At 38.9% G+C, this 17,782-nt stretch overlaps 2 protein-coding genes across 3 annotated transcripts in view; one reads left to right on the plus strand and one right to left on the minus strand.

Annotated features, from left to right (window-relative positions):
• Positions 1–3,473, plus strand: part of mlxip (MLX interacting protein) — a 28,199-nt gene extending 24,726 nt beyond the window's left edge. For both annotated transcript variants that reach the window (XM_079872705.1, XM_079872706.1), the window contains exon 17: positions 2,759–3,473. In XM_079872705.1, the coding sequence (XP_079728831.1) occupies positions 2,759–2,874 (116 nt within the window). In that variant the 3' untranslated portion in view covers positions 2,875–3,473. The remainder of the gene's footprint in view (positions 1–2,758) is intronic.
• LOC307159391 (uncharacterized protein) overlaps positions 1–17,782 on the minus strand; it is a 216,538-nt gene that overhangs the window by 155,639 nt on the left and 43,117 nt on the right. The window lies entirely within an intron of this gene.

The following is a 17,782-nucleotide window of genomic DNA, read 5'->3' on the forward strand; positions in this document are numbered from 1 at the left end:
GCCACTCAATAAACTTCCGGTTGCAGTTCCACTCTTGTTCCATATGAGGGCGCTCACATGACGAGTGCAGAATGAATGGAGGTCTATGGAGCTATACCGCTCAAAATCCACTTTTCTTAGGATATAATTTTTTGTCTAGTAATTTGAATGTTGTTTTCGAAAGGGGATGCAAAGAAATTACACATTGCTTGGTGTTAGATTTTTTAGAGTCACTTATTTGCTTTAAAAAGTCTTTCAAAATGTCAATGACGTCAGAATGCTGACGTCATTAGCAGAATGCTAGCGTGTTATGGGCAACAACAACTCAACCTGTAAGAAATCGAAAAGAAATAAGTACTCGTTCATTCAACTTTCGATCTATAACCCATGTTGAACTTGCAAAACCTACAATCAAATCTGAGATTTCTCAACGGCAATCGGGTGAGGGAGACAAATTTAGCCGTCTAGCCCCATTGACTCCCATTCATTTTGCACTCATGGTGAGCGCCCCCAGTGGAACTCTGATTGGAACTACAACCAATAGGACTTAATAGGGCGTTGGAGTGAACAGGCTTTCCGTAGACGGGCTTACATACTTTTGAAAATCCAGCGTTTAGTTGATCCTGATAAGAACTCATGGTCACAGCTGTAAACACGATGGCTTTCTTCTTCCATGAGGGGGTTTGGCTTCACGATGGCTTTGTTTCTTGGTGGACCGTTAAAGAACGAAACGCACACATCTCCCGGAAATCAGTGTTTTCCATTTTGTGTGCCATGTGCATTTGACTAATATTTGTTTGGTTTAAATATAGCATTTTAAATCGCAATTTTAACCATAAATTCGCAGTTCAGCTTTTATTTTTTATTCCCTAAATCATGCTGCCCAAGTAAAGAGCGATACAAAAAAGTAGCCTAAACCAAGCAGCATATCCCTCTCCATTGTTTTTGTTTCGGTTCTTGTAATAAACTTCCTTCCGAGCGAATGTCCTGTGAACGACTCAGTGCTGCCCTCTGATGTTAGTGGAGTATAAAGAGTATTGTACTGCGCATGTGTCGAACGCGCTCATCCGCAGCTTGAGTACACTTTGAAGGCTCTGCGAAACATGGAAAATGAAGCATACCCACAGAAAATCTTAAAGGGGTCATGAATTAAACTTTTAACAAAAAATGCTTTTATTGAAATCAAGCTGCCAAACGACTTGCTTTTAGTAATTCCTTGTCTTTATGAAGTTATAGAGATGAATACATCAGCACAAGACACAGATTAGCACCCCTTCTTCTCTTTGTGCCACTTATTGGCACATTTGTGAAGGCAGAGATACTAAAACAGAATACATATAAAAATAGATTTAGTTTTCCAAATGCTATGAACCTCTTAGTTGTGGAAGAATATACTATCTGCATACCTTCCTAGGATTCTAACATTTGGGGGAAGTGGCAGTGTTTTGTTTTTTATAAAGTTCATTTTCAACTTTCTTTAGTGTGTAATGTTGCTGTTTAACCATGCAAACTTTTCCAAAGTACAAAGTCCCTTTAGCGGGAGTTATTCTCTATATCAGAGAACTCCCTGAAACGCCTCCATTGTAGTCTAGAGCAGTGCTTCTCAACTAGTGGGTCGCGAGACTTTCTCTGTGTCCTCGGTGTTACACCGGCACAGCCAATAAGTGCGCTTCACAAAAGGCTCATTGCAACAGTAACCTCCAACGAATCATATTTTCGAGTGTTGTACATTGAATCATTATTGCCATAGCTTTCTAACACTGTTTTTAAACTGTCCTATCACAGTCATTTATTATTGCCGCGAATGGCTCTTATTGGACAAGGTCCAAGCATCGGCATACAGAGAATTGCCCTGGACCACCTGACCAGATTAACACAGAAATTCTCTCAAGTCGGGATTTTCAACAGTGACTGCAACGAAAACAAAAAGCAGGAATAGGCTGACAACAGCTAGTGTGTGTGCGACACTACGATTCGCCCTTTCCCAAATTCTACCGCATCTGGATTTCATCATTTCAGAGCGGCAGTGTCAAGTGTCACATTAACATGAGTAAAAAAAAATCAGTTTGCCTCATAGCCTGCCTTGTTATTGAAAATGTTTGTGTGTTTTCGTGAAATTAATGGCATACAAAAAAAAGTGGGTCACAGTAGGCAAAAGGTTGAGAAACCCTGGTCTAGAGTTTTCTCCTGGGAACAAACACATCACAATAGTCCTCATTTAAATAATTCCCACCCAACACATACATAAAATAAAGGGACGAGGCCTGGTTGAGTTAGTTAGTAGTTTGTTGAAACTCGCATCTCTGGTAAAAAGCATGACATTTACAAAACAGCTCGAAGTGCTTGACCAATCACAACACACTAGTCCAGCCGACCAATCGGAGCACTCTGCACTTTTTAGAAGGAGGGGCTTAATAGAGAGACAGACCGTTTCTGACAGACTGAGAAGAGAGGAGCTGCAACAATGTTGAATAAGGGGAAAATAATGTGTTTTTTGAACATTCAAGCATGAAAACCTATTCTAGTAGAGCCCAAAACCAAGACTTTGAAAAAGGGTATAATAGATCTGCAGGAACTGCCTATAGGTTGTGAAATGATAATAGAAATATATCTAATGTTAGTAATAGTGTTTTGGTGGTCTCAAATGCACAAACTTCTTTTGTTCTAACCTGGCGCTTTCTATTCGGTGTTTACTGTTTCTTCATTTTGATGTAGTATCTTGTATATCTGTGTATTATGTTCACCATTTCTCTTTGTGTGTTTGTTCTGTATCCTACAGTGGTACTCAAGACATTACGACAGCTGTGTACCACCACCTCCATCTTGACCGATCCCGCACTGTTACCCGAGGAAGCCAAAAAAGCTGTCCTCAACCCTAAAAAACATTCCTCATGATCCTCAGTTTTAACCCTCTGACATCTAAAATGTGATTTTAAAGAATTTTTATCCAGGCGTATCAGGCTTCAGGAGCCTCTTGCCCTGTGGTGAGGTCTTTGCTTTGTTGTTACTGAAAACTCCACTCAAAATGGTGGAAATGCAAGAGAACTGCTTGATTGTCTACTTTAAATGTATTCATAGAAGTGGACAAAATGGAGAACTCTACGTACATGGTCAAATTGTTTGCTTCTCATATGTACAGGAAGATACAAATGGCCACTCAATCAAAAAAAGAGTAAGCCCCCTTTCTTTTTCTTTTTTAGCATAAGCGATTTATTTTAAAATGACAAACCAAAGTCAATCTCTCTTGTTTACGTTCATCATCTTGAGAGCCATACAGCGGCTGGCATGTCTCCGACTGCATAGTTTTACTAGACCTGTTGCCTTGAGACTCAGGGTGTTTTTTGTTTTTTTGTCATATGTTTGGGTGTTTTTTGTATTTGATGCTGTTATTCTGATTATTTAGTGACCTTTTGGAAATTTATCTTCTGTTCACTCAAAAACTGCTACACCATTTAACAAATACCAGGATCGAGACTGGCTTATTGAAGCATTTAAGCGCATGGACAGATGCATGGGCCTATAAAACAAATATTTATACTCATGTAAGTGTGAGGTGCATTTGTTGTTTCTTAAGATGAACATTTAAAGGACTTTCGATAGGCTGATTAGTGTTTTAGTTTTTTTAGTGGGGGGGGGTCTTAATGTCAGACACATTTCAGCAGTTCATATTAAACGGCCCACAGGAAGCATCTATTATTAAATATTGTTTTTTTTTTTGTTTTTTTTCCAGTGTTCTGAATGCTGATTTGGTCAACACATTGTTTCTGCATTTTCCTGGTGAAAAAAACAACAACAAAAAAAAAACGAATTAACTGTGGACTGTTCCCAATAAAAATGTATGAATTTTGCATTCATTTATATGCAAGGCAATTGACTAAATAAAGTCATTTGTATGGGAAGTTGGTGGGTATTTTCACTAATCTGAGCAAAGCAGGTCAGGATATAAGTAACTTATTTACCATACAGAAAGTTGTGATGTCTCCTTTTAGTTCAGGCTTCATTTTCAGAGTTAAACTAAATTCTAATATACTTGAATAACACGAGGACACGTTCGTAACTTGGTGAACCTTTACTGAACTCAAGGCAGCATAGAACATACATCTATCTCTGCCAACCCCAAAACACTCTTGACAAAAAACACACATTCACTCCAAAACAGGAATGCCCTTTCCCAGGCTTTTAGCCTCTTAAAGGAATCTCACTAATGCAATAGTCAGTCAACACATTACATAAATCATTTAAAATCACATTTCTTTTTCAATCTTGAACTTCTGTTTTATGTTTCACAAACACACTTTGGAGGATTTCTCCCTTTTTGTTTTTGAATGAATACGTAAAATGTAAATTCAGAGTTCTTGCCTTACCTCAAGCCTTCATGGTATAGGCTTACAATAATGATTTTTATTCAGAGCAGTCAGGTTGGATTTGATGGCGGTTGAAAAAGTCATCGCTCGACTACAAGGGTGCAATATGTTGGTTTTTTCCCTTCTGTGAATCTGCACAGAACTTAGCCTGGGAAAACCCAAACAACTTCCGGCAAATTTAGATTTGCTCTGCAAGTAGTCTGGCAAAGAGCTCATTCAAGCCCATTTCCAAGCCGTCGAAATCGCGGCACCAATCAGAAACGTTGGGGCGGGCTTTACACAATGACGATCGCTTTGATTGGTTTTAGGTCTATCCAATTGCGCCCAGAGGCATTTGAGCGTCTGTTGGTGAAGCGCAGCAACTTTTAAATGCATTATTATATTCAAATTGCAAACACATGAGGACAGTCTCCATGAAAGACCCACTGGCAGATGAACGTGCTACTACATTTCTCTCCGAAACGGTAGGAAATTTAATTTAATTTAATAGAGGATTTTAACTGTGACAAGATGATTGACAGGGCAGTTTACGTGACAGGATGCACGCGACAGATCCGTCCGATAAAGATGACGAAGTAGTATGTCCCAAAGCTTGCCTACTTTTTTGCTACACATTCAAAAGTAAATACCTTTTCTTCACAAAAAGAGTACATACTTTTATGGCGTAGTGTAACTTAGGCGAATTGGGACACAGCATATGGCTTTACACGATGACGATCGCTCTGATTGGTTTTAGGAGTTTTAGGTCTATCCAATTGCCCCAGAGGCATTTGAGCGACGTCCGTTGGTGACGCCCCTTTGGAAATGAGTTATTAATGAAGCTTTGCCAGACCATAACTCAGTTACTACTGAGAATGGTCTGGTTTTAACCAGGCTACACAGAACTAAACACCAATTAAAAATGTGTCTGACTGTGGTCCGACTTGCTCTGAATGCCAAAAAACTCAAGGCCATGCCAGGTTAGTTTGTGCTGACTTTGATTGTAACTTGCTGAAGACACAACGTAATACTTATTGGTTTAAACAACCGTGATGTGTTGTTCTGTTTTAAAATGTTTGATTGTTAACTTTGATATCATGTTTAATGTGAATACATTTTTTTGTGGATATTCCCAAACTCTGACATTGAATCTGCATTCTCTTTAGGCATAAGTTGTTTCCTTTATATATATTTATATATAATGTAAAACACGTCAATATAACGTTTAGCGTTAGCGTTTTTGCACTCCCCGTTCCATGGTGTTGAAGTCATGTTTGTAAGCCTGAAATAAGGTCATTGGTGAACACAAGCTCAAGATATTTTTGTTATATTCGACGACATAAAACAGACCAGTAGGGTAGACTGAGTGCAGTTGAGACACTTTTTGCATTTTGATTTTTCACACAAAAATAGATACTGAAAAGAAGTGAATTTCCACATGACATGCCACATGATCATTAGCTTGTAGACTAAGATATTATCAATAATACCCACAAGTAGTTTATATTTTCCACAATTAGCTCATAAAAATAAGGTGCTTTTTGTCTCAACTTTGTCTCAACTGTACCCATATGTGGTACAGTTGAGACAGTGCATGGTACAGTTGAGACACCCATTTTTAATGATGTAAAGGTTGTTCAAATTTCCCACGATCAAAGAGGACACTAATACGCATGTGCACAGCAAAAATCACAACTTGTGCTTGCTGCGAACGCAAGTTAAGGTGTCTCAACTGTAGGCTACACAGTCTACCCTAATAGCCTACCCTACCCAGGTTTTTTTTTTTTTTTTTTTAAGCTGTTACTTGTGTTGAAAAAGGTGGTTGCTAACAAGTGTCTAAATGGGTTTAATCTCACTCCTGAGGTTGTCGGGACATTAAACATATAGTCACACTGCCGAGTGTGGTTTTTTTGTTGTTGTTGTGTTTTTTTGAATAAAGACTAAAATAGAGGAGGAAAGTCTGTTCACTCGCCATATTTTTTTAATGAAAATAAATTTTTCACTTTTAATGAAAGCATTTGACTAACAAATTATATTTTTAAGATGTGCAATATTAATAGCCTATAATTTTTTGTTACATTTCAAAATATATGAGAATGGAGAAATCATGATACATTTTGAGAACTACCATTATCACAATTAACTACAAGAAATATTTCTCATTCCATCTCAATATTCTTCATCTTTGACAACAAATTTTAAGAAACGGAGTAAGTTGGACACAATTAGCAATCGCCCAAAGAGTGGAAAATATGATTAGTATTATTTTCCATCATGCTTTGACGGATCGTATAGCGTGGTGTTATTTTGTGGGCTAAATATAAGAGATTAGAGTTTTAAAGGGGGTTTCCGTTGTGGAGAAGAGTGATGGGCCAATTATCAAAATCAATTGACATGATAGTAAAAGGTCGAAGACCGCAGCTTCACGTGGAGCATTTTTTTTTTCACGCAGAGATTTTTTTCTCCTGATTTACCACGGGGTGTGAATTGTGCTAAAAAAAATGTTGCCTTATCTTCTCTAAAAGGCGTTCCGCCCATTCAGCTGACATAAACCACTAAACTGCCGAGATAATCACACAATGTGTGACAGAAGAGGAAGAGGAACAGGAGAGGAAGAGCAGAGGAGAGGAACAGGAGAGAAAGAGCAGAGGAAGAGGAGAGGAGAGGAACAGGAGAGGAAGAGGAGAGGAAGAGGAACAGGAGAGGAAGGGAAGATGAGAGGAAGAGCAGAGAAAGGGCAGAGGAGAGGAAGAGCAGAGGAGAGGAACGGGATAGGAAGAGCAGAGGAGAGGAACGGGATAGGAAGAGGAGAGGAGAGGAAGAGCAGAGGAGAGGAACAGGAGAGGAAGAGTAGAGGAGAGGAAGGGCAGAGGAGAGGAACAGGAGAGGAAGAGCAGAGGAGAGGAACGGGATAGGAAAAGCAGAGGAGAGGAAGAGCAGAGGAGAGGAACGGGATAGGAAGAGCAGAGGAGAGGAAGAGCAGAGGAGAGGAACGGGATAGGAAGAGCAGAGGAGAGGAACAGGATAGGAAGAGCAGAGGAGAGGAACAGGAGAGGAAGAGTAGAGGAGAGGAAGGGCAGAGGAGAGGAACAGGATAGGGAGAGGAGAGGAAGAGCAGAGGAGAGGAACGGGATAGGAAGAGGAGAGGAAGAGCAGAGGAGAGGAACGGGATAGGAAGAGGAGAGGAGAGGAAGAGCAGAGGAGAGGAACAGGAGAGGAAGAGTAGAGGAGAGGAAGGGCAGAGGAGAGGAACAGGATAGGGAGAGGAGAGGAAGAGCAGAGGAGAGGAACGGGATAGGAAGAGGAGAGGAAGAGCAGAGGAGAGGAACGGGATAGGAAGAGGAGAGGAGAGGAAGAGCAGAGGAGAGGAACAGGAGAGGAAGAGTAGAGGAGAGGAAGGGCAGAGGAGAGGAACAGGATAGGGAGAGGAGAGGAACGGGATAGGAAGAGCAGAGGAGAGGAAGAGCAGAGGAGAGGAACAGGATAGGAAGAGGAGAGGAGAGGAAGAGCAGAGGAGAGGAACGGGATAGGAAGAGGAGAGGAGAGGAAGAGCAGAGGAGAGGAACGGGATAGGAAGAGGAGAGGAGAGGAAGAGCAGAGGAGAGGAACAGGATAGGAAGAGGAGAGGAGAGGAAGAGCAGAGGAGAGGAACGGGATAGGAAGAGGAGAGGAGAGGAAGAGCAGAGGAGAGGAACAGGAGAGGAAGAGTAGAGGAGAGGAACAGGAGAGGAAGAGTAGAGGAGAGGAAGAGCAGAGGAGAGGAACAGGATAGGGAGAGGAGAGGAAGAGCAGAGGAGAGGAACAGGAGAGGAAGAGGAGAGGAAGAGGAGAGGCAGAGGAGAGGAAGAGCAGAGGAGAGGAACAGGATAGGAAGAGCAGAGGAGAGGAACGGGATAGGAAGAGGAGAGGAGAGGAAGAGCAGAGGAGAGGAACAGGAGAGGAAGAGTAGAGGAGAGGAAGAGCAGAGGAGAGGAACAGGAGAGGAAGAGTAGAGGAGAGGAAGAGCAGAGGAGAGGAAGAGCAGAGGAGAGGAACGGGATAGGAAGAGGAGAGGAGAGGAAGAGCAGAGGAGAGGAACAGGAGAGGAAGAGTAGAGGAGAGGAAGAGCAGAGGAGAGGAACGGGATAGGAAGAGGAGAGGAGAGGAAGAGCAGAGGAGAGGAACAGGATAGGAAGAGGAGAGGAACAGGAGAGGAAGAGCAGAGGAGAGGAAGAGGAGAGGCAGAGGAGAGGAAGAGCAGAGGAAGAGCAGAGGAGAGGAGAAGTAGAGGAGAGGAAGAGGAGAGGCAGAGGAGAGGAAGAGGAGAGGAAGAGCAGAGGAGAGGAACAGGAGAGGAAGAGCAGAGGAAGAGCAGAGGAGAGGAACAGGAGAGGAAGAGCAGAGGAAGAGCAGAGGAGAGGAACAGGAGAGGAAGAGGAGAGGCAGAGGAGAGGAACAGGAGAGGAAGAGCAGAGGAGAGGAAGAGCAGAGGAGAGGAACAGGAGAGGAAGAGCAGAGGAGAGGAAGAGCAGAGGAGAGGAACAGGAGAGGAAGAGCAGAGGAAGAGCAGAGGAGAGGAACAGGAGAGGAAGAGGAGAGGCAGAGGAGAGGAACAGGAGAGGAAGAGCAGAGGAGAGGAAGAGGAGAGGCAGAGGAGAGGAACAGGAGAGGAAGAGCAGAGGAGAGGAAGAGGAGAAGCAGAGGAGAGGAACAGGAGAGGAAGAGCAGTGGAAGAGCAGAGGAGAGGAACAGGAGAAGCAGAGGAGAGGAGAGGAGAGGAAGAGCAGTGGAGAGGAACAGGATAGGATGAGCAGAGGAGAGGAAGAACATCTAAGATTATCTTGTCCCGGGCCCAGGCAAGACTGTCAGCTGGCCTGCCCCCCCTTTTTTTAAAAAAAATAGTAATGTCAGCACATATATTGCTAGCTCATTTTTGTGTGTGTGTGTGTGTGTGTGTGTGTGTGTGTGTGCTATATTTAGTGGCTTCAAATTAAATAAGCTCATGTTTTTAAATTAAAAATTTCAGATTCAGATCTACTCTTAATTTATTTTACTTACATTTACTCAAGTCATAAGATATAGCTCATTGATTTCACAACATTAAAGTTTATGCAAAAAGGTTTTTATTTCTTTTTCTGGAACCCAGACAGCCGAGGTATAGGCTTCACCACAGACTGCTATTCCACTGGAAGGTGACATGTTCATAAGCTCAGATATCATATTCAGCATGATTTCATGTGACATCGTCTGAGAGAGTGTACACAAATGGGATTGCTTGAAAACAAGCAGAACAGATCTAAAACCTTTAAACATTACAGTTGCAGAAATGTTCAGAGGCAAGAATGCTACAAAGCACTCATATATGAATAAATAAATAAAACAATAAATAAAAGAAAAATAAATAATTTCTACAAATAACTGAACCAGCAAAGAACGCTACTCCATGGGTTTGACGATCCATTGTATGTAAAGCTTAAGTACGCTTCTCACATTTTCTAAATTCTCTTGAAAGATTTCCTTACAGGTATTTTCTGATGATCCGCTGCACCTTGTGGTTTTTCGGTCCTCAACTCTCTGTCTTATATCTTTCAGCTTGTGGCGCAGCACCGTGTCTATGCTAAGACCAGATGCCGTCTCCAAGTAAGAGCTGAATGTAGAGAGGAGAGTGCAGTTGAGGCGTTCATGTCCCTTTGGCTCCCTGATGCATCCAACCGAGTGGGACCCATTGCGATTCCTCAGGGCCGATGAAGCTGAACTCTCCTTGGGAGGGGGAAAAAACAACCAGTTACTTTTAAGAGCAACTCTAGTTTTTCTCTGAAATCTGTCCAACGCCATCATAAGCATTACACTGTCAGAAGCCTATTTCATTTCCTGGTTCACGGCCAGCAATGTTTCTTATCTCTGCCCTAGATATTGTTCCTTATCAACCCAAAAGTAGATGATTGCTCAACCAGTAAAAAAAAAAAAAAGAAAAGTTTTTTTAAAAACCCACCAGATGTTTCAACGCCTCTTTACCCAACTCTTGCATTTTTGTAACAGCAAAAGACTCTGCCACGTTTGAAACGGTAATAGATGCAGATTGAGTGGACTGTAGTAAAGACAGTAGCAGGAGTACACCTACAAATGCAAGAGAAACATTCAAATAAAACAATTTAAAAAAACACTTAATTTTACAGTGTCCTTGTTACACGTTACATGTACTTACCATAGTAAAAACAGTAAATGATGCATAATTACATGCAACTAACCCTAATCCCTAACCTTATAGCAAGTACATGTTGTTAATTAGTATTACTCAGTACTTAAATATATAATTACACTGTAACAATGACACCTTGAAATAAAGTGTAACCAAAAACAGCTGAAAAGATAGACATTGGTAAGGGATTTTATCTGGAATACTGATTTTAAGTTTAAGTTACAAATGGTGACTCTGATAGAGAGAATTAGGATGTGCTACATGAACTCTTCTTCATCTCGTACAACAACTTTAAACAGTGTCTCTTTCCTTGTAAAGGAAGTCTACTTACAGAGAATGTTCTGTCTAAATTTGAAAGCAGACTTACCAGCAGTGCAAAACTCTTTTCTGTAAGCCATGATGAGACTTGTTGATGTGTGTAGATTTGTTTAGCCATATTTATGCTGTCAAATTGCTCATCACTCATCACTTATCAGCTCATCATTTGGGGTTTTCGTGTCTGATGCACTGTTGATTCACTAATAATTTCCACTTTGTTCCACTATGTGTATATATATATATATATATATATATACATATATATATACAGTACCAGTCAAAAGTTTGGAAACATTACTATTTTTAATGTTTTTGAAAGAAGTCTCTTATGCTCATCAAGCCTGCAGTTAAAAAAAAACAAAAAAAAAACAGTAATATTATGAAATATTATTACAATTTAAAATAATGGTTCTCTTTTTTAATATACTTTAAAATGTAATTTATTTTTGTGATGCAAAGCTGAATTTTCATCAGCAAGTACTCCAGTCTTTGGTGTCTTATGATCCTTCAGAAATCATTCTAATATGATGATTTGATACTCAGTTATTATCAATGATGGAAACAGTTGTGCTGTTTAATATATTTTTTTGGAATACTTTTTTCAGGATTCATTGATGAGTAAAACGTTAACAGCATTTATTCATAAAAACAGCATTTATTCAAAATAAAAACATTTCTAACAATATAAATCGTTACCATCACCTTTTATCAATTTAACGCATCCTTGTTGAATTAAAGTACTAATTTCTTAAAAAAAAAATAGTTATTGTTCCCAAACCTTTGAACGGTAGTGTATATTGTTACAAAAGATTTCTATTCTAAATAAATACAGTTCTTTTTAACTTTTTATTCATCAAATAATCCTGAAAAAAGTATCTCAGGTTATAAAAAAAATATTAAGCAGCACAACTGTTTCCAACATTGATCATAAATCAGCATATTAGAATGATTTCTGAAGGATCATAAGACACCAAAGACTGGAGTACTTGCTGATGAAAATTCAGCTTTGCATCACAATTTTTTTTTTACATTTTAAAGTATATTAAAAAAGAGAACCATTATTTTAAATTGTAATAATATTTCATAATATTACTGTTTTTTTTTGTTTGTTTGTTTTTTAACTGCAGGCTTGATGAGCACAAGAGACTTCTTTCAAAAACATTAAAAATAGTAACGTTTCCAAACTTTTGACTGGTTCTGTATATATCCTTTTTGTTGGGCAAATAGTGTTTGTTGCTGTTAATGTGTTGAAGTTAATTAAAAATACACTGTTTTTAACCTGAATATCTTTAATTTTGAATAAAAAAACTGACCCCTGACCCAAACAGGACTGATCCTGCTGATCCATCCTCAAGGGTCCAGGAATATGTGTGGTCAGTTTTGAGTGCAGTAACACATGCCACGTCAAATTTCAATTATAGGACTATTAATTACCCATTAGCCACTTTATTTTCACTTTTTTCATATTTTTATTCATTTTTTATTTAAATGAACACCTCTCCAAGCTGATACGCAATTGCAAAAGGAAGAAGAATTGGATCAAAATTCGGGTTGGTTGTGTCGAAAGTTAAATCCACATGTTCTTACTCTCCTGTTACTGTTACCAGACAGGTTTCTATTGTTACTTTGTGCAAATACACTCCAAAACGGAGAATTTTAAAGGGATAGTTCACCCAAAAATGATCCCATAATATATTCGCCCTCAAGCAGGGGCGTAGAATTTAGTAGGGACGCTAGGGACGTGTCCCTACCAATATCCAGTGACACTGATATATCCCTAGCAATAATTTCGATCAAAACTTAAAATATATTTATATATTGATGTCCCCGTCCCCACCAATTTCAAAATCAAACCTACGCCACTGCCCTCAAGACATCCTAGGTGTATATGACTTTCTTCTTTCAGTCAAACACAATCAGAGTTATATAAAAAAATATCCTGGCTCTTCCAAGCTTTATAATGGGAGTGAATGGTACCTGAGATTTTGAATTAAAAAAAGCCCATCCATCCTTCATAAAAGTAATCCATACGGCTTCAGGGCTTTCTGAAGTGAAGCGATGCATTTTTGTAAGAAAAAAATCCATATTTATCCATCCATATTGTCGTGGTTCAGACAAATAGGACTGGGCAACAAACTCAAGATCCTCCAACATTTCTCTTAAAAAATTCTCGTTTTAGACTTCTAATTCGTGACCGGTGTTTTGTTTTGCTCTATCCTCTGCGCTTCCAAGTTCATCAATACGTCATGCGTCGGGTCAGAGGTCACTCTTCCGCCGGAACTAGACTCGCCTTATTTTTTTACAATGTACAACACCCAATATTGTGCATTGCTCACAAAGACCAATTTCAAATGTTTTACCTGAGAAAAGAACAGCCATGTGCTCTTCACCCTCCTACCTCCACTCCGAGTACATCTCCAGAAGCCCGATTGCAGTACCATCACATAGAGGCAAAAAATCACTTTCCACAACATTTTTGTTCACTGTTCCTTGCTGGTGGAATGATCTTCCCCATCCTAACCGGACAGCCTATCTCTGACAATATTCAAAACAGCTGAAAACTCATGCTGCATCCTGCAGCCTTTCTTGCTTCTATGATTTCTTAATACCCTGCCTGTTCCAGCTTGAAATATTCCACACATGCAGTGTTGGGGGTACAAGTAATGTGAGTTACGTAATCTGAGTTCGTTTGCATAAACTGTTAAGACTAGTCTAACAAGTTTGTCATCCAATTTTTTTCCTTGTGTTGTGATCAAAACCCTATAATCATCAAAACCCAATAATCATCAAAACCCTATAACCCTACAATCATCCAGGTGGATGCTGCACATTGGTGGTGGTTGAGGATATTCCCCCTTCCATGAGTACCTAGAAAAGCGCCATATAAATGTAACAAATTATTAATTATTATAACGCCTGTGATGTTCCCGGTCAAAAATGACCGGCCTACAAAAAATCACTCGTTATGCTATATTATCACCCAATATTGGATTCAATCTTTTTGTCAACTTGTTCTCTTTCAATTAGGCCTGGTTTTATATTTCTATTTGCATCTGATTAATGGTAGGCCTCATTTATCTGAGAGTAGCCATCTCATTTTTTGAGCATTATTTATGAATAATTTTGGAAATATTAAGTAAAATATTGAAAAAATGTGCACTCTTTATCACACTAGTCTACTTTACTGTTTCACCAGGAAGTTTGTTTTGAAAAACTTTTATTTTGTACAAAATGGCACAGAGTCACACTTGTGGTAGCCTGACTTCGTCATACTCATATTCTAGTCAGAATGTGAGTCTGATACCGCTCCATAGAGATTTGATTATGGGGCGTGTCTCAACCGAACTAGGAAAAAAAAAAAACTCTGCACTCAATTGGATAGACCTACAACCAATCAGAGCAACGGAGTAAATGACGCATGTTCTTCATTCATATTTTCAACCAACAAAATGTCGCGGGCGCGGCTCTCTGTTCCTCTTTTAAAATGAATGCGCTGTCGATATCTTCTATAACAGACGCGATGGCGGAATCTACACATGATGTTTCATAAACAAAGTTCGGGAGGAGCACGTACAAATAATCAATCCAATATCAACTTGTCATCAAACAATACCATGTCTAACGTTACGTTACCGAGGAAGCATATTCACTCTGTCAACTTACCTAACACTCCTTGACAGTTTTTCAGCATCCCTCGGTCCCTCCACCACCCCGAATCCTCACTCTTGTCTTGTTCTCTCACAACCAGGAACACGGGGGGAGTATGGCTACCGAGCCCACAGCCCTCTCCTCGGACAGCACGTCATATACGCATTTATTCTGTCTTACTTATTTGTGTGAACTCGTGACATCTCATATAGCCTACGCATTTATTCTATCTGACTTATTTGTAAGTGTGAACTCGTGAAATCTCAATTCTCCAGCTGCAGTCGTCTTTGTTGTAAACTAATTCAAATCAAGCGCTCTTTGGTGACGTGGGTGATTACGTAACCGCAGACCATCTGTCCATCATCGATTAAAGCCCCCACTCCTCAATGGATCGAGTCCAGACCGAACTTCCCGACCAAAAAATGTTGTGGGCGGGGTTCGGGCTGGCACCAAGGCTACACTTGTGGTGTTCCCGGTCAAAAATTGCCGGCCATTGAAAGTGAATGGGAGAGACTGAAAATAAGAGAAAAATGTAGTTTTCAGGAGCATGTTCATTATGTTTATGTACACATACCGGTATGTGCATGTGTGCTTGCAGACATTGAGCCCTTTGACCTATGCATGTTTGGATACATGCATACACACGCTACCCAAACACGTTTTTTGTGTCATGAAAAACTATGCAGATGCCTCACTGCTTGTGAAAGTCAGGAGACTGAAGGAGGTTTTGATGGTGGGTAAACCTGTCCCGTTGATCATTTTCACAAGCGTTTCATGGCCCCCAGAATACTTTGTTGTCTGAATATCTGAACATGCAACATATCAAAAGAAAGAACAGACCCTCTGCTTTTAAACAAACAAAACAAAAAATGTATTCAAGCTTAATGCATTCTTTGCAACACGTGTAAATGTCATAGGCCTATAAAAAGCAACATTTTGAGCAAAAAGCTGAGAAAATCAAGTTTTGTCACAGACTTCGTCCGTGTGGGATTCAGAACGATGATTAAAACATAGATGGAGTAGATCAAGTCCATCAACACCCCTATCGCTCTCCTATATCTCGCCATTCGATACAGTAACATTAGGCAGTTTTGATTTATTTAATGCTGATGATTGCATTATTTCACATATGATTATGATTACATGATATCGCTTGTTTCTGCATCTTCTGTGCCTGTCTTTTGATCAGGAGATTCTTTACTCTTTCAGAAGATGTGTCATAGCGCCCCTACCATATAACACTGGAAACACGGAAAGCTGGAAATGGGGAAAGAGTAAATATTCTGTGGGACAGATGAGAGGAGTGTGGAGTGATTTAAATGATGAGACCACACATACCACACTACTGTTTGAACGGGAAAAAATACAGCTGTGTTATAACATTCAGAAAGCTGTTAAGGAGCCGGGGTCATCATCAAAATTTATGAGGTCTGGGACAATGAGTAGAGTTTAGAGGACCTTTGGGTCCCTCCTTCTGGGACAAAATGCAGTTGTCCAGTCCACCTACACCTAAACATACTTGCTTAATATGTTTTATTAAAGCCCCCCTGTAGTCAATAAAATGTAACTCATCTTTGATCACCAAAATGACATATTTAAAAGTTTTTTCCTTGAAAAAAAAATCTTCATGTCTTAAAATAGCTTGAATTAGCTTGAATATAGAAATATAGAAAATAGCTTGAATAGCCTCGCTACACTTTTGCCTCATTTAGTATACAAGGCTCCATGAATATGCAAATGAGTCCCGCCTCCACTCACTCACTCAGCTCAGAGATCCACTCGTTGAAGATCACACATTGATCTGATTGGTTACAAGGTAGTTTGTGACGTCAGAAACACCAGCGATTAAAAAAACGTGTTTTTGAGACTGTCTTTGGTTCACTGCAGTTTTAAGGAGAAAATACTCAGCAATGGTGTTGAATTTGCACATGGTTCGTCTTAAAGCACATTAAAAACACCACATAGACATATAAACAACATTAAAAGCTTTATTTTTTACCACAGGGAGACTTTAACACACAAAAATATTATATAAAAGGTTTGTAGAAGCTTTGATGATTCTTGAATTTCACTATAAAAGGCTTGAAATGATTTTAGTTTTAAGAAGCTCATAAAAATTTTGTCTTTTTCTGTGACACTGTTATTTTAGTATAATTGATAGCCTACTATTATAGTATTTTGTTAATATTTTTAATTAGATTTTATTGTTCTATTTTCTATTTAATTTTAGTTAAAGTTTTAGTAGTTTGTTGTGTTTTTTATTTTATTGGTTTATTCGTTTTCATTAGTGTTGTCTGTATAGTTTTGTTCAATTAGTTTTAGTTCATTTACTTAAACTGAACAAAAATGAGAAATGTTGCCTTGTCATGTATCTGAAATAAAATAAGTTTAAGATTTTTTTCTTCTTCAGTTAATGTTTATTTTATTTCAAGTGATTTTTTTTATGTTTTAGTTTTAGTTAACGATAATAACCCTATTCTGTGATTGCCTCCATAATTGTCCAAATTTATGACAAACAAGCTCAGGTGTCTCATTAAAGAGGGAAGAAACTACTTGAAGTTATGTGAAATAATAATACCCACAGTATCGAATACATTAAAAGGGAGTTGTAAAACCCAATGAGTTAAGGTAACTCAAACCATTTAAGGAAACCGATTGCCTTAAACCATTTAAGTTTAAAAACTTATATATATGAGTACTGTGAACTTTCTATTTGAGTCCACATAAAGAGAATATTTAATTAATCTATAAATCTACTTCAATACTTTGTGTTGCTGAAATTTAATTAAATTGCATAAAACCATTAAAATCAGAACTCAAATCTCTTATTGCACACACACATGCACTAGTGTTATAAGCAAGAGACTATCACTGAGCCGAAGTGTGCACAGCCATTGTTTTTCAAATAAAGCAACATATTTAATGTGGTTCGGCCAATCCTCAACCTAATTACAGGCTCTCCTCTCTTTAACACAATGTAATAACCCCCCAAAATTCAAAAAACCCTTTTAATTTCTACATAGCAGAACATTATATCTCCCACTAGATCTTGAGCAAAAACAAATCTTGCTTTAACACATTCAGTTTCAGTTCTGCTTAATATAATCAGTTATTGAGTTCTTAATATTTGAGTAAACCGAACTTGTTTCATTTAGTGAATGTGACTGTTAGGTTTAACAATGGTCACTTTAAGGATATTAATGATAAAGCGAAATGATATGCTGTAAGAATTATTAAAAGGAAGACATTTCTGGTTTGGTCCATGAATCAGAGTGCAATTTATTCTGAGAAGAGAACTGTCAGTCAATAGTTTTGA

This window comes from Squalius cephalus (assembly GCF_949319135.1).
Source record: "Squalius cephalus genome assembly, chromosome: 5".
In the NCBI taxonomy this organism is placed as follows: domain Eukaryota; kingdom Metazoa; phylum Chordata; class Actinopteri; order Cypriniformes; family Leuciscidae; genus Squalius; species Squalius cephalus.